Source organism: Mchenga conophoros, linkage group LG20 (genome assembly GCF_057382185.1).
Source record: "Mchenga conophoros isolate Kocher_MC1m ecotype Shallow Benthic linkage group LG20, M_conophoros_male_GT1.1, whole genome shotgun sequence".
Classification (NCBI taxonomy): Eukaryota; Metazoa; Chordata; class Actinopteri; order Cichliformes; family Cichlidae; genus Mchenga; species Mchenga conophoros.
The window spans coordinates 32486659-32508057 of NC_140545.1; the positions used below are offsets into that span (position 1 = coordinate 32486659).

General features: G+C 39.5%; 2 protein-coding genes across 4 annotated transcripts in view; one reads left to right on the forward strand and one right to left on the reverse strand.

The window, feature by feature from the left end:
* On the reverse strand, nt 1–10645 carry racgap1 (Rac GTPase activating protein 1). 2 transcript variants are annotated; one of them, XM_085261116.1, is made up of 17 exons: nt 10436–10645; nt 10012–10119; nt 9703–9905; nt 9442–9584; nt 9131–9200; nt 8046–8099; nt 7875–7952; nt 7567–7684; nt 7074–7216; nt 6355–6519; nt 6149–6244; nt 4626–4824; nt 4171–4276; nt 2736–2868; nt 1550–1685; nt 1338–1437; nt 1–1078 (listed from the first exon to the last, which is right to left on the reverse strand). In XM_085261116.1, the coding sequence occupies exons 2-17, from the start codon at nt 10094–10096 to the stop codon at nt 1003–1005; spliced, it is 1905 nt and encodes a 634-aa protein (XP_085117242.1). In that variant the 5' UTR covers nt 10097–10119; nt 10436–10645; the 3' UTR covers nt 1–1002. The 2 variants fall into 2 exon arrangements, with proteins under 2 accessions (XP_085117242.1, XP_085117243.1); XM_085261117.1 differs by having other exon boundaries at nt 10428–10645.
* Nucleotides 10635–21399, forward strand: part of LOC146551198 (inactive dipeptidyl peptidase 10) — a 26782-nt gene continuing 16017 nt past the window's right edge. The window contains exons 1-6 of one of the 2 annotated variants that reach the window (XM_085261113.1): nt 10635–10706; nt 11974–12244; nt 17670–17784; nt 19136–19231; nt 19411–19505; nt 21039–21110. In XM_085261113.1, coding sequence (XP_085117239.1) covers nt 11993–12244; nt 17670–17784; nt 19136–19231; nt 19411–19505; nt 21039–21110 — 630 coding nt within the window. In that variant the 5' untranslated portion in view covers nt 10635–10706; nt 11974–11992. Of the gene's footprint in view, nt 12245–17669; nt 17785–19135; nt 19232–19410; nt 19506–21038; nt 21111–21399 lie in introns of both variants that reach the window. The other variant, XM_085261114.1, reaches the window with a different exon arrangement.

Here is a 21399-nt window from a genome sequence, read left to right on the forward strand (position 1 = left end):
CATTTTTGTAAATGTATTTTATATGAAATTCAGATAGTGTATTTTTGTTCAAACTGCGTGATTATAGTTTATCAAATAATGCCCCAGTAATTCAACAGGCTAATAGCCCACTGTAATTGCCTTTTGTGCAGGACTGCTTATAAGCAACCTCCCACAGTACAAATATTACACAGATCAATAAACACCAGAGGGTCTGGTGCAGCAGAGGCTACAGCCTGCAGCACAAACCAGTGACCAAAACTCCTGGTAAAAGCTTTGTTGCCTTTCAATGACAATGAGATCATTGACATTTACTAAAACGATCCACACCTAGTGAAGCTTGTAGACGATGACCAAGTAGATCTGGTTGAAAGTTGAGTTCTTATTACTACAGTTTGTTATTAAACAAGAAGGAAAAAGGTATGCACACTTCTAAATTATATTCACTAAACAAAATACTGTGGGACAATTCAAATTAAAATAAAAACAAATGAAATACAAACATCAGCCACACAATCAACTACAACCTAGAATGAAATACCAAAAAAATAATAATAAAAAAAATAAGTTTCTCAACTTCTGAGTGACACATGAGCTGAAAAACTATTAAAGGGAAACAATTACATTTAGAAGCGGGTCACAATAAAACTGTTCATATACAGTACATATTTTCATCTATGAGCACACTTATCTAAGAGTGAATAGACAGTGCATTTTCGTGTGTTGTCATCTGAAATGAGAATGCCACACTGGACATTTATTAGGAGCAACAGTCCTAAAGACACAAGTGTGCACAGACAGAAAAAACTAGTTGTTTTAAAAAAAAATTCCCATTTTACAAATGTTAAAAACAAAACAAAAAAAACAAAACAATAAAAACTAACATTCAGAAACAGAATTTTTAAGAATGCAGAGGAAGACTACATTGGAGGTGTTTATAGATGCAATTAAATGTTATTCATAAAACAAACTAGTCGCTGTTATTGCAGTAAGAATAAAGGATTAAATGCAGCTGCTTTGATATTATTTGAGGAGCGGAGAAGAAAAGAACTTTCCTTGGCGAGAAAATCCCACTGCCGATTTGCTCTTTGACCCAAATCTGCAACAAACAGCATACATAAAAAAAAAATTTTTAAAAACATGATGGAATTATTAATTAGGAGCTATAGTCAATAAAACAGAGCTGATGAATGATAATGAGATATTACACAGTAGATTAAGTTATATGAAAGTCAGAAGAAGTCAGCATTTATGTAAATTAGGAGAGAAAACACTTTGTAGCTTTATCTTCTCAATTAATCATGAGATCATTGATTATAATGCCAGCAGGGCCGGGAGGACTGTGCTCATGTGATTACCTGGGTGTCAGAGAGGACTTCATGCGCTGAGACAGAGAGCTGGAGGAGGGGGTTTTATTGAGCTGGTACTCCGGAGTGGTCAGAGGTCCCAGTATGCTCACTGAAATATCACAAACAGTTAACATTTACAATCTCAGCCTCCCATGAAATGTCAGGCTGTTGAAACGACTGCGCCCACACTCATACGGCAATAACAAAAAGTTTTAACAAACCTCCAGCTCTCTCAGGGGTGGCGTAGCAGTTTGCATTTTCAATGATCAAATGCTCCAAGTTCGGCTGCTCGTGTTCTGCTGCCATCACAAACTGGGCCCAGAAATCCACTGGCAGAGCCAACAGACGCTCCACAACCTGAACAGAAAGGGATTAGTAAAAAATGGAAAAAGATCAGGGTTATTTCAGAGTATTGCCTAATCCACTTCCGCCCGTGCTACGCTAGTTAGGTTTGCCTTAAGCAAGATTGAGGGGAGTTACTAAAAAAAGAAAAGAAAAAAAAGAAAAAATAGAAAAAAAAATAATGGTGTTATGCTCTTCTTCTGTGCAATATTACACTGTAAGATTTTTTGTGGCCTCCAGCTGTTGTGTGTGCTCAGTCTCCTAGATTTAGCCATTCCACATAATGTATATTAAATCTGTTGCCAGACACTGCCATCCTGATAAATAGCAAAATGCATCAGAATTAAGATTTTTTTTTAAAAACAAACAAACAAACACTTTAATATGTTATAAATATTAGAAGTAAATGTTTAAGAAATGGCAGCTTTTGCTGCAAATTCTAGTGAAAGTATAATGCATTTATAATCTGTGAGATTTAAGACATCTTAAAAATTATTTATGCATTCTTTTCCAGCACTAACTATTAAACAATCTTTACATTGTGGGGGTACATCTCTATATAATAACAGCTCACAGGGATTCACAGGAAACCTGCATGTCATTTTGTGTCATTGAGATAAATTTGTGATTTCATCAACTTGGTATTTCACATTAAAGGTATTCAACCAGCAAATGTGGAAGGAGACTAACCACAAGTGTAATGAAGGGAACAGCTGCAAGAAGTCTGGCTACCCCTGGGCAAATTACACGTTTTGTTGATGCCTGCAGCGAACACATTAAAATGAGCCAATTGTGTTTGCCACAGACTTGGTTTATTATGGTCACTTTTGTCAGAGAATCAGTTATAAATAATCCAAGAGTAATTGAAAAAGATGAAGAGCTGTTCTCAGCATTTAAGATTGCTTCAGTTTAAGGCAAAGGAAATTGTGCAGTTGTAAAGTGTGTGCAACTACACCTTAAAGAGAGGCATCCGCTGCTCTTCTTTAGTTTATTTTTGCAGCAGGCGCTCAACAAGTGCACACTAGGACAGGTATGCAAGAGCTGCGTCTCATCTTCCAAGCTTACCTTAGGCTGTCGTTTGGTATCCTGTAGGATTGTCATAGGGTCAGGATTGGGAACTGCGTGTCCCACAATTGTTGGACCAAAAACTCGGGACAGGTTACTGATGTCCATCTTGGTGTCCAAACTGTCAGCAACTCTGAAAGAATTGATTAGATTCAGTACTGACCAGCTGATGTATAATCAACGACATATGAAATATATATATGAAAATAACTCCCGAGAGATTACACTGATATTTTAAAGAGGGCCTATAATGCCCATGTCCAGCTCCAAAATGTTAATTTGGTGCCTGCAGAAAGTTGTTTTGCATCATTCACTGCTTAAAATAATCATTTATAGTATACAGTCCTTGGAGCAGCCCCTCTCTGCCTTTAAGCCTTTTGACTTCGTTTAGAAAACTCAAACAGCGCTTTTGGCTCACAGGTACAATAGTACATGTGCTGATTTGAAACATTTTAAAAAACGAGCATCCACCGGTTTTTGAATAAATATAATAAAAAGTAAAAACAAGAGCATCCTTTAAAAAAAAAGTTCATTTTAAGTTTAACAGCAGAAATAAATATAAAGTAAAAAGTTCAGGTTGTTTATGCAATTCTGCACTTTTTTTCCTAGACGTAGCTCGACCGATATTAGAATTAGAGAATGCATATCGATATTCTATAAAGGTGAGGTACAAAGAGACTAGAGTTAAAATGTATCTACCAAAGCACAAATACAGTCGCTTGAAAAGGAAATTTACCACAGGACTCTGAAAGCCTGTGAAATACTAAGTATACTCCATAATTCAATATCTTGTAGAATCACTTTTAACAGCAATAACTTAGAAGTAATAACTTTTATCAGGCTCTCACACTATTGTGGAGGAATTCTGGCCAACTTCTTACAGTGCTGCTTCAGTTCATTGAGGTTTGTGGGGCATTCATTTATCCGCAGCTCTCAACGTCATGCCACACCATTTCATTTTGGTTCAAATCTGGACTTTGACTGGCCCATTGCAACACCTTGATTCTTCTTTTTCAGCCATTCAGTTTTAGATTTTTTTTTTTTTTTTGTTGTATTAATCAATTTGGCCCAAGCTTTAGCTGTGGGGCAGAATGCATAACATTTGACTCTGGAATAACTTTGGTATAAAGAGGAGTTTATGCTCCACTCCATGCTGGCAAGGTGTCCAAAACGAGTCTAAATCATCAGACATCACCCACAGTGCTTCATGATGTATTTGTGCTGACATAATTTGTGCTGTTTGGGTTTCACCAAATGTGATGCCGTGCATCATGGCCAAAAACTTTGGTCTCATCTGCCATAAAGACAGATGATGTTAAGATGCAACTTCGCAAACCAAAACTGCGCTGCTATGTTCTTTTTAGAGAGAATAAACTTTCTTTCTTTTACATGATGTATATATGACTTATGCGGTGAGAGAAGAGTAGGTGCAAACCTCTGAAGGTGAAGGATTACGAAAGCCAGCGTGTCTCTGTTGGGCTGTGGCAGGTCACCAATGGTTTGGTACATCAGAGCTATGCTGTTGTCGTCATCTGAAATCTCTGTGGGAAAACAAGGAAAACACATTTTTTCAGTACAGACCAAGAAACAGGGTGTTGTGACTTCTGTGGATTTATTAGCGGCTAGAAGGAAAATGCATCTGACTACAGTAGAAAACAAACACTAAAAATGCTAACAGACTTAGAGATCGATCCTTTGTTTTTGTTCCAGGCAAATTCCCACCAGAGGTTTTCATCGCTCATCAAAACAAATCACAAATGTAAAGCAAAAGCACTTATGAAACCTGTATTTAATCATGTGTTGGATAAATTGCTTAACTTTCAACACTGCAGTTATTTCAAATAGACATTGCTTTGTGCCAAAACCCTAGACTAGTAAACACACTCTTACCAGCTGCGTCCATGAAGGAACGGTTGAGGCGGAAGGTGAGAAGAGGCTCCTTAAGGTTCCTCAAAAAGTCCTTGAGGAGGCCAGTGACGGCATGGATATCATCCACCTTACTGAGCACAGGAACAGTTTTGCTACGGAGAAACTTTTCCTTCAGCTCCTTCACAGTGCGCTCAGCACCAGAAAGACGGTACAGTCCAGCCTGAGTAAGGGGAAAAACATTTTTTTTTATCTGAATTATACTGATATTGTTTCTAGGGAAAATTACTGTAGCTGTTATCTGTAACGTACTGTTTGATATGAAGGGGAACCTCTGCAGCAAGGTACTAAAATCCAGAAACAAGAGGTCTGGAATATTAAGGCCCCATCTTATCTTAGACACCTCATACTACCATATAAGCCCAACAGAGCACTTCACTCTTATACTGTAGGCTGTTATGGTTCCTCGCACTGGGAGGAAAAGCCTTCCAGGCCCCTCTTCTATGGAAAAGCTTCCAGTCTGAATTAGGCTTAATTTGTTTTTGATAGAGCTGATAGTTTGGGCTGGATCAGGTGATTGAACTCTCCCTTAGTTATCCTGTCTTCCCCCATCACTCCCAACTGCTCGTGTCAGATGGATGCTCCTCCCAATCCATGATTCTGCCTGAGGTTTCATCCTGTTAAAAGGGAGTTTTTCATCCCACTGTTGCCAAGTGCTTATTTATAAGGCAATGTCCAATTGTTGGGGATTTCTCTCTATTATTGTAGGGTCTTTATCTTTCAATATAAAGTGTCTTAACTCTGTTATTGCTGTGATTTAGTACTATGCGAATAAAAAAAAATCCAATATCCAAAAGACAACATCCCCAGGACATTTGCTAGCTCTGATTCCCTTAATTTTCTGCCTTCCTCTTTCACCCTTTCATAGAAATGGTTCAACTAAATATTTACTGATAAATAGCAAAGAATAGCACATTAAATCACACAGAGTAGCTACAAGCAATAATAATAATAATAATAATAATAATAATAATGATAATAATAATAATAATAATGCATTTAAATGAGAACAATAACAAAACAGCTTAATCAGCTTGCATCAGCAGATCTGTCAGTCAGTCAGACTTTAGCTCCATTTCAACATTAATTTTAGCAAAATTTCTGCAAATAAGAGGGTTTGATGAGTCCACAACTCATCTTGTTAAGATAAAGGATATCTAATAAGAACAGAAAAGGCAAGAAACTCGGGTAGGAAAACTCAACAATTTTCACATGAAATTGAGTTATGCACAAAAAAGGCAAGTAAGACAAGTGCTAAATAAACAACCCAGAAAGAAGAGATGGCATCAAAGTCAAACAGCAATCAGCAGATCTGGAGCCTTTCCATAGCCCAATTACAAACTTAAGCTCCCAGTAACAGATTGTAAAATCTTAGTTACAGCTCTGTCTCAGCTTAAGGGGAAGACATTAAAAATAACTACTGGGGCTTGAGGCTTTACTGTTCTTCACATTTCTGCATAATATTAGGACAGTGAAATAGCACTCACTTCATGCAGTCCCCTTTGCTCGATCTCACTGATACAGTGGACCACAATGGGAGGGATCATGGGTGATGTGTCTGGGACGTAGTCTGCGAGAACACCCTGAAAAAACAAAACAAAAACAAAGACAGGATATGGGTTAAGCAGCCAGAACTGTGATTAAATTTCAGTGGATCCACCTGCACATGAAGAGTAAAAATTGTATTACATACCTCCCCAATTTTGACTGGTGTGCCACCCAGGTTGGGGATGCATGGTAGAGGGCAGCGCTCACGACACTCGGGGTGCGAGACCACCCTGCAGTCCCTGCACTTCAGTGAAATCTTGCCAAACTTGATCCTCTTTCCGCAGGGCACACAGGATTCAGGCTTAATGACCTATAAAGACATTCCACAAGAGACTGTGAAGTTATCTACCATATATATGCAGCTAAAGAAGCAGAGACACTTTGTTTAATAGCGATACAAATGAGCAAACAACACTGTCAATATGGATGCCAACATTTTTTTTGAAGCGCAGGGCTGGGTAATTTATTTCCCATGGGGCCGCAAGAGAAACTGGGACTATTGTTGAGGGGCGTACCAATAAGCTGAACTCAATTCTGTTCAATATTAATTTTATCTTTTCACAAGCATGTTAGTGGAGGTCACCACAATAGCCCCAGTCTCTCATGTGGCCCCTTGGGGAAATTAATTGTGCGCCCTTGCTATAGCAACACTAAATTAAGTCAATAAAAAAATAAATAATTTAACATATTCAATTCTTAAAATATATAAGTAAATATCCCTTTTACTTTTTCAGCTATTGCTGTATAATGGCAAAACATATTTAATTTGGAGATAAAGAGAACACTCCTTTGATCTGAAAGGAAAATGTGCGTTTCTAGTTACATTCAGTCAGTGCTGTTCTTTCGCATTAATGTCATTCTTACAGTTTTGGAGACAAACTCATGAAGGCGGACGCCTCCATTGCTTTGTGGAGTACTAGGCGCAGCTTTCATCTCTAGCTCAGGGTTGGCAGGCTGCTTGAAGACATCCTCAGACTTGACAGATTCAGAGTCCCATTCCATAGCAGCTGAACAGGAGAGATAGAAAATAAATACCTGCTTGTAAAATAGCACAAACCTTCATCGTGCAGTTCTGAATCACTCCTACTGCATAATGAAGTTTTTTTTCCAACACATCCAACATTGTTTTTCCATTAAATTATGTGTTATTACTTTTGCTAAAACCCAACAGAGCCCCATGTTGTTATCTTGTTAGCCGAGTAGATGATTTTACTTACTGAAGAACAAAGTTAGCTGGATGAAACTAAGAACAATCATTTGAGCAGGCTGGAATATAACTCCAGCATAGATAAGCCACATATAAAAGCAGCGTCCACAGATATTTTAGCTGTATACTACCTCATAACAGACATCTTACCAGTCTTTCTCCTGCTGCGGGTCCAGTATGGAACAGTCTCAATGGTAGAAACCGCCTCAACAGATCCTCCATTTGCAGGAACAGTCACTGTGGTCTTTGTCACAATGGCCTCATTTCCCTGTCACAACACATAAGAACAGTCAGAATATCCAAATACAGCCAAACTACATCAGGGCACAGCAATGAGCTGCAAGACTTGGCTGCAATCTGCCATCAGCATTTGGTTGCCAAAGCTAACAAAAATGATGAATGATTAAGATCATGTATGATATATGAAAGCAATACCCAGAGCTAAATAAATAACCTACCATCTCTGAAGTTTTTCCTGTTGATCGAGACCTTTTGGAGGCAACTGGAGGACCATCAACATGATTTCTCGAGGAGCGCTAAAATCAAAACAGAACTTTAACACTCTCGTTTCCATTACATATAAAACAATGTCATCACTTCTCAAATTTGAAAGAGCAGAAGTAACACACCCTTTTTTCTCGTTTCTTGAGTCGCACTGTCCTCACAGTGGAGGAATCCCAATCCTGTCAAGATCGAGCATGTCATTAACAGATTTCAATTATTTTCATTGATACCGACAGGGACAACATCCACAACAATCTGGTATCTACAATGTATTAGTGTATGCAATTTCTCAGGAAACACTTCACCTTATATTTCAAAGTTAAATGGGAGAAGGAAGCAAATATAACACCAACAAATGAGGATCGCTAAAATATATGTGAAATAAATGTCAGCACCTCCAGTCGTAGCCAGTGGAGAGAATTCTCATGGACCTGACAATGTAATTATAAATTGGCTGACCACTATCTTGGAAATGTCCAGCAGTCCAATCTTACTGCTCAGAGATAGTATCATAAATTGAAGACACTAAATTTGAGAATGTGGCTGGCCTTGTAAAAGAAATGAAAAGAGTTTGTAGAGATACATTTCAGAAGTATTGATTAAAATGGCTGTTATATATGAGATAAGGAGAAGATTGACTGATAATTATATAATAACTATATCATATTAGACAATTCTTCCTGTGGTAACCATAGTTTTGAACATTGTGCACTGATCATAATCGATTTTTTCATGCGTGAACATCTGGCTTGATCTGGGGTCTGGAAGGACTTGATGGACTAGTCTGGACTTCCATTCATTTTCTTTTGTTGATTTTCCACAGGTGCGTGGGTAGACCCCTGGGATTAATTCAAAAAACAATCACTATCGTGTACTTAACTAGCCACTGTGTGCTTCATGTATTACCCCAGGTGACCTGTTTTGATCTGCTCTGTCTTGTGAAATCTGTTTGCTTCTTTGAAACGCAATGATAAAAATAACGTTCAAAAAACAATAAAATAGCACAGTAAAGCAGTAATACAATAAAGTACACAGTAACTGTGTGCTTTATTGTATTACCTACCCCTTGTGACCTGTTTTATTTTGCTCTGTTATGTCTGCTCCTTTGAAACAAAGTGATAAAAATAAAGTAAAAAAAAAAAGGTTTCAAAATTAAAGGGTTTTTTTCCCCATACATTCAAGTTCTAACTTGTAAAAGAGAAATACTTACAAGAGAGTCATCTGTTTTGTCATAGCTGATATCTGACAAGATGGAGCCTGATTCATCTATCGTCATCAGTCTATCAAGAGCAACAGAAAATATGCATCAGATCAGCTAATGCTGTTCTTTTACTCACATGTGTCCCACCTAACTTAATGGCTGATTCAAAACTCTAAGTAGTAATTCAGTAAAAAGGCTGAAATGTTTAGATGTACCCATGTGTAAGAGAAAGTACCTTAAAATCAAACAATCAGTAATCAGAAATAAGAGCTTTACATTAAACAGCTTGAATTTAACATAAAACATCTTGAGTTACTTACCTTCGGCTGGTATTAAGGTTGGTTGTTGCCTGACAGTTTGTGTTCAGGAAAGCCAGAGCTGAGCGCTGTTCTGCACTCAACTGGATGCTGTTACTGGATCCCTCACAGGTCAAGAGGTCCCGGATCAACTGAATTTGACGGTCCTGTATCATAGAAATCCAAGCACGACACAAAAATGAGTCAATTGAAATCACACTGTAGCCTAAATTGACACCAACAACAAAGAAGGGTTGGCAATGAGGGTCTAGTCATCCTTCCTACCAGTGTCTCACAGTCTGCCTCAGCCTTTTGTCTGCGCCGTATCTCCACGTCTACCTGGTTGCGGGCATGCTTCAGTTTGACCTCCAAGGCTCCCCTCTCAGTCTCCGTTTTTCTCAGCATCTCTTTGCATGACCCCAGTTCATGCTCAGTCTTTAGCCATTTGCGACGGCAGTCATCAAAGTTTTGTGCCATCTGAATAAAGTCTAGGGGGGAAAATGGGAGCATTAGTATAGTCTATAGGGGCCTGAAGTGCCTGTGTGAATTAACAGAAGGTAAAGACAACAGAACCTGTAGCCATGATATACTCACTGGGTTCAATGTTCTCACTGAGAAGGTCAACTTGCGTCCTCATCCTTTCATATAAGCTCTGGAGGTTCAGCACCGCAGTCTCCATGGTGTCTTACAATTTAAGGCCCTCTGAGAAGAAATACATTTTAAAGTTCAACCACACAGAATACCGTGGATTATCTAGATTTTTTGCTAGCCGCCTTTCAGTTTTGCAAGTATTTTAACCAAAACAGATAACTTGCTGTATTGGTATGCTCACGCAAATATGTGTTTGCCGTTATGTTGAACACGCTGGCTTATTTTGCTTTTCTTCTGACGCCAGGAAAGACTAAACGCTCTATTAACCGCACACTGCCTAAACAACATGGCGTTTACGATGGCTCTGAGTTTAGGTGGTGTATCTCCTCCATTTGCAAAATTCAGAAAGCAACAGTTACCTACATACCTGGAGAGGCGTTGTACAAAAAAGCCTTTCGGTGATATTTAGCCACCACACTGCTCTTTTTCCGTTTCCTTTTTTTTTTTTAGCTGTTAGTTTTTCGAACCTTTGTCCACATCCTTCGGCAGCTACTGCCACACTGAGCGGGTTGCATTTCAAATTTCACCGCTACCCAATGAGAGATGAAGACGGCTCGGGTGTGAACGCAAAAAATAGATGCAACTTCCGTGTTTGTATTTTCAAAGTAAAACCCCCGTAACGGCCAGTCGCTTCACAGGTAAGCGAGTAGATTTGCGTCAGAATGGGTAGAACTGATCCAGTGTTAACCCTAATGATAATACATTTAATATTTAGCAATCAAATAAGCGAATAAATTTATAACAAAGAAGAAATGAGAATAAAAAGTAATACTTCCGGTCATATCTTTCAAAAATAGAGACCCGTGTTTTTTCCCAAGAGCACGTAAGTGGAAAAATAACGACTTCCGAGTTTGGACTGTTAATGCCGTTATGCTGCGGCTGTCAAAACACAGACACTCTATAAAACATATACTGCTCATGCCAGCAAGTAATATGGCCAGAATCTGCAGGGCCACGGATACACCAAAAACTATAATTACCATCCTTAACCTGTTTGTGTCCAACAGAGGTCATAATTCAGTTAAAGTTTTGTTTTTAATATAGCACCAGTTCGCGACAAGAGTCGCCTCAAGGCGCTTTATACCGTAAAGTAAAGACCCTATAGCTTTCTGGAGAAAATCCCCCAAATCAGGCAGCCCAATTTGTGCAAGCACTTTAAAGAAAAAAACAACAACTCCCTTTTAACAGGACGAACCCTTCTGCACAACCAGGATCACAGCAGGGCAGCTAAGAATTTTACACTGTATATCAAACTCTTCCGTGTCAATTTTTGATTATTGCTTTGCTTGAAATTAATTATATATTTTAATGTTTTTAGAGCATAACGTCCCAAAGGGCTTTCGCTTAGACTGTGTTTATTAATTTTTATGCATAATTTATTATTGAAATTTTTTTAAATAAACCTATAAAAATAACTATCTTCACCTTATAATATGGGTATGTTTCTATTCGACAGGAGTGCAAATAGTTTCCCTTTTTCCATAATAAATGTGTTCTGTTCGACCCCCTAAAACACACATCCTTAACTTTTAACTTTTCCAATCATACTTTTAAAGCAATACTATTCTTCTCTGGCCATATTATATTCATAATTGTGTATGAGCTAATCAAGTCATGACAGATGGGCTAAATGTGTCTATAGAAAGGTCCTTGCCTATTGTGGTTCTCCTTATATTAAAATAGGCGTTCACTGCGCTTTAATTTACTTATAGAGGCAATAGTCACGCTATTAAATTATAGCACTAACCTTTACCTGTGCTTTTACGTTAATCTGGCTTATATCACCTCCAACATGTTTTATTGTTTTATAATTACGCATTTTAAAGGGGGACTGGAAAAGCTGAACAGCTGGAGTCGCCTACGGTTGTATTTACATGCCCAACAATGTTTTATCATGATTAATAGCCTAAAAACAGATGAGTGAATGAACGAAAGGCACCCAACCAGAGAGAAACTGAGGCGGAGAGAGACGTTTAGAGGGAGTGGGTTGGTTGAGTGTGGGGAGGGGGACCACCAGCCCACCGAGGACAAACTTGCAAGAAGCAGAGGATACAGAAAAGGCTCCGCAAGACAACAGTGCAGCAGCTCGGCGAGTTTTGAGGCTACAGAGGCAGAGCAGAGCTTGCAGCGGATAACAATGATTGCAACAACTCAACAAAATATGACCACGGATCTGGTATGTGTGCATTTTCTTTTGTTTTGTCCGCACTTTTTTTTCTTTCTTTTTAGATTCAGAGCACGTGTATGTGTGTGAGAGAAGGGGGTGTTTTGTGATGTGCAGTGAGGAATTGGTGTTTTTGCCTTTTCGCCCGTTCACACTTTTCTTCGTTAATATCCATCACCTGGACAGGCTTGACTCTGTGCACTGCGGTGCAGGCTGGGCTAACGTCCGGTCGTTGTCACTCCTACATTGTCTTTCTGTCCCATGCAGACTTTTTCAGCAAAATATCTGCACCAGAAACAATGCCCCCCATTCCTCCAACAGTCAGACGTGAGAATTTGTTCTAAGAGACTGTCCCCTCCAGCGTGGACCTGCACAGTGATAAAGAGGCAGGCTGCGCTGTATGATTGATCAGCCCTCTGCTGCATAGATGTGTTGTCAATGAGCAAAGATTATGAGCCAATATCTTCTTTTTACACTTTAAACCCTTGCTAGTTATGGCACATACTCCATAATATCTGTAATTCTGATTCCATACAGATTCCCTATTCAAATGTAACATTCATGTATTTTCATGAGTAGACAGTTTTGCCTCTAAACAACTTGTGAGCTCACTGATATGCATTTACATGTAATGTTATTGCACAGGATGTGATCTGCAAGATTCATTTCTGCCTTTCATTCACCGATGGTGTGTAAGTGTGGTTGCATTATAAATGGTTTAATGTAAAATTGAAAATACACGTAAGTTAGGTGGCATCATTTGTAAACTCTGAATTTAACCCTTAAATTAAAAAATAAATCTTGAATTATTCAGGAATTTTTATTGGCTGCTCTTCAGCAGAGTCCATTTTTAAATCTTGGCAAGTCAAATAATGAACAGGTCAAACTGTCACTCTTCTTGGGAAAGGGTTTCAATCAAGTGGTCATTAGAACAGGGCTACCCTGAAGGTGAAAGTGTTCAAGAGACTAGATTGAGTAGTCTAATTATATCTAATTAGTACGTAGCCTATTTGTGATACAGATCACAGAGATGTCTGGCATTAAATGACACACTAATATTTAAGTCTTTTACTTACAAGCTGATGAGAGGAAGTATTAATGAAATCATAGTCTAAAAGAATCTTTTATTATAATCCTTCTGCACTTTTGTCTCTTTCAGAGGGCCACAAACGGCTGTGAGGCTTATAAATATTCCATTAGCTGCAAGTGACACAGCATCTCAGTGCAGTCTCCAATCAATATGCGAAGCAATTAATGAGACAATAATATTTGTTCATTTTCAATAAGAGGGTTTGTTGCTGCTTCACTGGGTTATAGACTCTCACCTGTCTCAAGTCAGCGAAGTTCAAATACTATTGACACTATATAAAGCCTAGTATTACAAGACTGCAATCTACAGCCTCACGAGGCACCACCTGTCTCTTGGCCTTTGGACCAGAAAAGAAAAAAGTGAAAATGACTTGTGTCGTGTGTTGGTGTGTCAAAATATTAGATAGAGAATGTACAAAGTGGATTGTGGATTCCACTTAATGTGACAATCATCAACAAAATAAAGCATATTTGTGTCAGAAAAACACAGCGCTTTGTTTGTGGTTCAGTAAATCCCTGCCATTAAGGAATGCAACTAGCAGTGACAGCAATATTTTTTATCCTTAACGCTGGTTAAGTGCCAGCATGACACTGGGAGCTCTTACACTGAACCTATTACGTGTATATCATTTGCTGGTATCCCTTTAGAGCTTGCTAAAAAATGGCATGTTCGTTTTTTTTATTTGTACTGTAACTCTATATCTCACCCGTAGCTCTCCCACATGTGTTTCTACTGATGCTGCTTATTTCCTAAGGCAGGAGCTTGGCCACTTTGAGTGGCTGGACACGCTGAGGAAAAGCTCCCTTGTACAGCAACCTTTTGTACAGTAATTTTCGTGCGTGTGATGGGGAGCATGAAAAGAAGACAGGGCAGCCTTGCAGCAGTAGAGGCTAAAGCAGCCTTTCATTTCACTAAGGCTTTTGCTGCATTGTCTGGTAATAGCCTCGAGGGCAAAAAGAACTGCCCTGTTCCATATGGTGTCCTACCACCTACTGTTTTTTTTGTGGGGGTTTTTTTGTGGGGGGGGGATAAGAAACTAAAAATCATAATTCTGGTGCAGTGAGTTAGAGCACTGAAGTTCATGAAAGACAGCCTTAGATACGGATCAGTCTTGATGTCATTACTACAGCAGTTTGGTTACCATTTATTCAAACTATGCTAAAGTTAGCAGTCTGCTCTAATGATGACTTTCATTTTTAATGAAGGGAAGGGGAAATATTGACAAGATAATGCATATGTGGGTTATCTGCAGATGTCCCTTGCAACCTGTTATTGTGAATCCTTAAAATCAGGAAGCTTTTGTTTATATCGAGGGCTGTATGTGACTGCCAATACATCTCTCCCTTTTATATGTTGGTAGTTATTTCGTTGATGCCTTCTCCAATGTTTTGTGTGCAATAAACATTACTGGCCAGTATTAAGGGATGGGGTGGAGTAGGGTGGGTGCCCGGAGGTATGCAAATCTACAAGCAGAATCCCTGAACAGCCTGCATTGGTTTCTTCATTCCCCTGCATGTGATTTATTGTTGGATGCCGCAAAGACACAGAAGATGGAGTTAAGGAGGTCTCCTGAGCCTAATTTATGAATTCTGAGCGCCGCCTGGATTCTGCGCAACCCAGTTGTGGTGCATGGCTGTGCAGACTAAGTAATTGTGTTTGGCGTGACTTGCTTTTGTAGTGTGCAAACTCGATCAATACAGTTCAAATTGTCTGATTTTGTGTGCACTTCATTGAGGAAAGGGGGCCAGTTTGTTTGTGTGCAGGTAAATAAGCAATTGCTTCTATTTAGTGTAAATTCTAAGTCAAAATGGTAGAAGGCACAAAACAGGCTTAGTTTTTGTGAGGTTCTTCCACTAGGAGCTGTCATATATTGCAGGAAACAGTGTTTAAGGAAGAGTGTCTATCTAAAAATTTTCTCAGTGGCTGTGTTCCCACTGTTAATTGTTTCCCATTGGACCTTGTACACATTATTGATTCTATGATTTGGCTGAATGAAAAGCCTGTGGCTCTGCTGGCAAATGTAAGACCTCTCTCTCTCTTCAAATTCAGTTCTGCATGGTTCGCCAAAACTCCTCTCACGGGGATGCCTTCAGGATGAGTTATCCACAGAGGTATTGCCTTTGATTTGCAATCTTGCACCCTCTGGTGTTTGACTGACACCACATCCCGGATTCCACTCCAGCTCGTGTGGGATCACGCAGGCTGAATAAAAAGACTGTCTATGTGTGATTCAGTTGTGGTTTGGCTCAGCAGAAAACCCACATGGAGATATTTTTGCTTGTCCGTCAGGGTGCTGACTGAGATAAACCTGGTCTGTCATACAGCTTGTCATCTGTTCGACTGTGACAGCAGTTTGTGCTGCATTAGGTTCCCACATGCTTTGTGACCAGCAGCCAGTAGGCACTAGCAGCTTCGCCAATGTTCACTCTGGGGATTCTGCTCAGTCTGTCTGCTCTGTACCTCATTTACAAGCGTGACAAAACTCCTTATATACTGAAATCTGGGATTCTCCCTGTCTGCCTTAACAACAGCGCGACCTTAATTGGAAGTATAGCTTAATGTCTGTGCTCAGGAGAATAATAAGAGCTGTGCATCTCATTAGGCAGATGTTCCAGGTCTCATATTGCTCATATAAAGAGAGAAAGGACGTGCAAGTGTAGTGGTATCAGTTAAGTGAAGACTTTAGTTGAAAATGCCTGTTTTGACTGAAATAACAATGCAGTTTTATTTTATGCTTAATAATGACTGCATTTTACAGCATATCCACTGTTTTCTTATAGACCTTCAATTTTTTTTATAGCAGTTTTTCAAACTTTTAGCCAAAAGTGCTAACTGTGCAATATGATTCAGTAACTGTACTCTACCAAAGTCTTCACATACTATAGGTTTTTTATCTACCAGAAGCAGACTGGGGAGCAATTGTTAACCAAGAGGGCAGGAAAATGTGATAAAACAGTGTTAGACCAGGCAGGAGATACACAGCCTTCAACATTAATCTCCTAGCTCTGGCCTGCACAGAAAGTTCAAACATCGCTTACAAGTTGTCCCTTCAGGTGTAACTGGTTTTAATTTTGAACATGTTACGATACTGCAGCCGAGCAGATCTATTAAAGATGAGACCTTGGCAGGAGTTTTGTGCTGGCAGGCCCTGAGTGTGAAAACATGTAATGTTTTAGAAAGTGGTAAAAAATGTGTCTCAGAACTAAACTTTTGATGCAGTTGGACCCATAAAGAAACACACATGGAAATGAGTTTTTCCAGACATTTTAACTCCAGCTATGTAAGTACATCGTCAGTTTTCAGCACTTTAATAGACTAAGTATCGGGGGCTTTAAATCAGACAGTGAAGAGAGGTAAGGGCACATGTGTGGGGGAGAGAAAGTACTAAGATATTAAAGGCTGATGTCAAGGATAGTATGGCACAGAACTGGGGCATCTGGTGTCATGCAGGGAGCACGGAAGAGCAGCAATCTGTTGACCAGTGCACCCCATATGCCCTTCTTCCGCTGCCCTCCTCTTGACAGCCTGGTGGAAAGTAATCAGGACCAGCGAGGTTTTGAGGGCCAAGTCAAAGGGGTGAACAGAAATAATGAAGCCTGAGTTTTATGGCTGCTTTGTGACTGAACTTTCACACTCCAGCAGACGCGCGGCTCCAGCAGTGCCAGCAACTCATTATGAGGGGAGCAGGGCACAGCCTGGGAATAACACACAATTGTGTTTAATTGTGACTGATACTGATGCAGGCTCATTCTATCAGTTTCCCCTGATTGCATTCGGAGGGTACACGAGGACTAGAATCTAAAGTTTGAAATTTTTTTCTCTTGGTAATTGCTTGTTGTTTGTTGCTCATCATATTATCTTCTTCTTCCTTTTATTGCCTTTTTAACAACTTCATCCAGTGCTGTTGTTTAAATCCCGACACACAAAGCAGCTCTTTGGAGGTGAAGTATGAGATAGCTTTTTTTTTTTTCTATAAATGCACACAAGAACAACACATTTCTCAACAACTCTTTAACTCATCCCCCTCTGTTTTAGCTGTACCACATGGCCCATCAGTCATGTAACAGGTGAAATGAAGCAGAGATTAAAAAAAAAAAGAAAAAATTACGGCGTGGCTAAAATTGGTGCCGCAATTAAAGACATATCTCTCATATGCAGCAATTTTGTGCTGTTCTCATATGGAAAATTGGTGTAATTCAGTGAGAGCCCTACGATGCTGAAGGCTGGTCTTAGCCCCCTGAGCCTGTCGGGGAGAAATTTCTGTGACTGTGCACACTAATGTCCTCCTCCTCAGCTGTTCTCGCATTCATCACAGTGTTTGTGTGTTTGTGTACTCTTCAACATAAGGACCTGGGCAGTACAGATGGTCCTCCGAGGAACTGGAAGGGCATAGGGATCGCCATGGTGGTGATCCTGGCTGTTATGTCTCTGGTCATTCTCTCCGTCATCCTCCTCACACCTGGTAAGAATGTTGACAAAGAAAATGGTTAAAATAGTGGGAAAGATGTTGGGGAAAGTAAAAGTATCATAGCAGAGAGGAGATGTTTTAAGGAGCACTGAAGAACCTCTAATGCAGTGCTGATTGCATACACTCCTCATAAGTCTATAGTAGGGCAGGGAATATATGAGGCCAGCAGCCAGGCAGCTTAGCTTAGTTGCATAAAGACTGGAAACAGAGGGAACCAGCTGCCTTCTTTCCAGAAGTAACAGGATCCTGCTACCAGCACCTCTAAAGCTCACTAATTAACACTGTCTCTCCTGTTTGTTTAATCCTGACAAAAAAACACAGTGTAAATGCAACCGTTTATGGGCTTTTAATCTAGGTGACAATTTCTTGGCCCTGAGCAGTTGCCAGGCAACCAAGGACAAATTCAGGAAGCTATACAGCCAAACTAGAGAGAACATAAAAACCTCCAAAAGTGACTTCTTGGGTTCACATTTTAGATTCAGTAAAGATTAAACAAACAGGATATATTCTGTTAATTAGAGCTGCTGGTAGATTGTTATTGTCAGGCCAGGTTAGCGGTTCCCCCAAGGCTGCTCAGTGAATATAAATTCAGATCCAAGGAGTCCAAAAAAAGGAAAAGGGCGTTGTTGTAAATTGCATTTTAGTAGTGGTAGGTATTTAATAACGTGGAAAATGTTTAATGGGAAATCATAAAATGAGTTGACTCAAATGCCAAAATATCCCTTAAAGCACCGTGCTATGATTTAAAAGTCCGACTTTGTGATGGTTAATAATAGATTAGTTCACACACTCAGATACTGAATTCAATGACTGAGTGAGGTGGCTTCTTTGGGCTACTGACAGTTCTGCGTGGACAGCTCTGGAGTCTCATGAAACTCTTAATGTTCTTCTTCAAGAGAGGAGAATTATTATTAAATTTAAATAGCAACATGGCTCCATAACTGAGACTTATGTGGTAATGAGACATCTGCCCTGTGCTCATAATATGGTAATGACACGTACAAATATTAAATGCACCAATGCTCCTGTAGCTGTACTGTGCTTGATGCCATACTGAGTCCCTTTAAAGAACTGAGATGTCTGTTTTACTACTGATAATTTTAGGCAAGCTCGCAGTGGTATTTCTCCCCCCCCCCCCCCCCCCCCCCCCCCCACATCTTTACATTATAGAAAAATATTCCACTGAGTGTTGCAAAGTAATAACAGTAACTTTGAGTATGCAAAATATGAATCCAAGATGAAGCAGGAATGTAGGCCAAGTTGCGAAAAGCCACAGACTTTGCATTTCTGTAAACAAAGGAGAGTTTTTGATGTGCTAGTTATCGCTGTCTCTTTGCTTTTAAAGACGAGTCTCACTTGTTACTTCGCTCCCATCTCACGATGGAGGACCTCGAGAGTGAAGAATTTAAGATTCATAACCCCTGTGTGGCATGGCTGAATGGTAAGGATCCATATTCTCACTCACAAATCACTCTTCATTGATAAAGTCCTCATAACAGTCTGACGCCTCTTTAATGAGGTCACCTACGACTGAGCCACTGGTTTGCAGCAGCAGCCACTGGTTCTGCTCTTTCATTCTAATAGCACAAGACCTTCTTCTGTGAACTCAACCTTTTTTAGAGAACGAAGTTGCTCTTCGCACCAGAGAGGGACATGTCCTGTCGTTCAGCCTCACCAGCAACATAACCACAACTCTGCTGGACAACAGCTCCCTGGTGAGTAACAGGAACACTAAACTTTTAGAGAATAGATTTCAGTATACACAATTGATCATATCCACAGAGGCCTGGGCACACTGATGCTCAAATAGACAGATTAAGAGGAGTATGCTGTATTTCCCACTGCTCCACATCCCACACTTCAGACAAAAAAAGATTTGGAAGAGTGACAGCATCGTCTAATTTCCCCCCCAATCTGGCTGCTCTGTGAGCCCTCAATACGAGCCTTCAAAGAGAATTTCCCAAGCAGGGGCATCATTTTGAACGCCGCCTCTGCACGACACTGACAGACTTATGTGGGTCATTGCCGAGGAGCTTAAAGCAGGGCTGTGCTGTCAGGTTGAGAAGTCACTCCTCGGTTTTGGGATAGAGCGTTTTTTCATCTTTGCTGCTGTTTCCAATTCCAGAAAAATATTTTTTTTTTGGTATGAAGAAGTATACAGGATTTCCTTAAATAAATGAATCGCTGAGACAGATCCACCTAAATATAGTGTCTATCCTTAAGATAAAAAATTCACATTAAATCAGTAAAACTTTATTTCCAAGAGTTTCGTACCTGTATAAGAGACAATGAAGAACGAGTGAATGAAGATTTTAATGAAAGCAAAAACATGGGAAGCAAAAGCTAGATCACCACAAGCCTTAAACACATGGCACATGTTCTCATGACACAAAACTGGCTTGTAAGAGGGATTTTTAATTAAGTCATGAATTATGGAGGAAGTCAGTAATCTGAAGAAGGAATTAGTGTGACATGGAGTTTTAGCTAGAAAATGTCCTCGAGAATTTTAAACTAAACTATAATCGTCCCACAGCTACTTGGTTTAAACTAGAATATAAAACATTAAAACTGTCGAAATGTGAAGGAGAACAGTAGATTAATGTTTGAAGGTATGTAGCTTTTTTATAGCACTGAAGAACAAACAGTAGTTTTGGTTATTTGTGAGTTTTCTGTGTATATCTTGTTACACACTGAATAAAAGGACTGAAGAAATCTTTGTTTTAGTGAATACCACAATAGTGAAAAGAAGACTGATATTCTGTCGGCAGTGATTTATATTTGATGGTCTTTGGCTTTGTTCTGGATACATGAAAGGCTGGAGACCCCATACACAACAGAGGAAACAAAAATTACAGGATATATGACGGTTATTAAGTTTAATGTGTGTGTGTGGCTCAGTTTATTCAATGTCACTTGGAAATACACGTTATTTCCACGTTATTTACATCATATTCTTTCCTCTGTGACTTTATGTGGCATTTGCAAGATGTGCAGAAATCACAAAATTATAAATGCATCATCGGCATCATAATAATGGGCTGCTTATGTTTCCAGTAAAGCAGCTATAGAAAGTACAAGACAGACATGATTCTTGAGGAAAAACTCGACATCAGAGAATAACAGTCACAGGCTTTATTTGAAATGATAGAAGGCAGTTAAAAGTGGAATTATCATACTAAATATTCTAAAACATTTTGGAATGAAAAAGAAGATTTTCTAATAAAGCGTTGTTGTCTTTTTTTCTGTAGGACCTGACCACTACTCAGTTCCAAGTGTCTGCAGACAAGAGGTTTGTCCTCTTGGCATATAACATTCGACCGGTAAGTTGCCTTTGAATGACAAGTGGGCTCAGACTTCCCCAGAAAGAATCATCAATCTTATCCAGAAATTATCCAGGGTCATGAATTATCCACTAGTATCAAAGACAAGCTGTTATGACTCACAGACCACCATATGTCTGACAGGCCACTAGTGACAAGCAAAACAATTGTGACATGCATCCTGATCAGAGCCTCAATGAAAAAACGAGGAGAAGAGCAAGAACAGAAGGAGTGTGAGGAGAAAAGAGCGTGTGAGTGAGCTCATTTATGCAACTGCAGCAATCTTCAG

Bases quoted from the DNA above. Each gene is read 5' to 3' on its own strand.
- racgap1 (XM_085261116.1), bottom strand. From the start codon at position 10,096: ATGGAGACTGCGGTGCTGAACCTCCAGAGCTTATATGAAAGGATGAGG. The intron at 9,906-10,011 runs GTGAGTATATCA...TTTCCCCCCTAG, and splicing joins CAGTGAGAACATTGAACCCA to ACTTTATTCAGATGGCACAA. The intron at 1,438-1,549 runs GTTTGTTAAAAC...GTGATATTTCAG, and splicing joins CACCCCTGAGAGAGCTGGAG to TGAGCATACTGGGACCTCTG.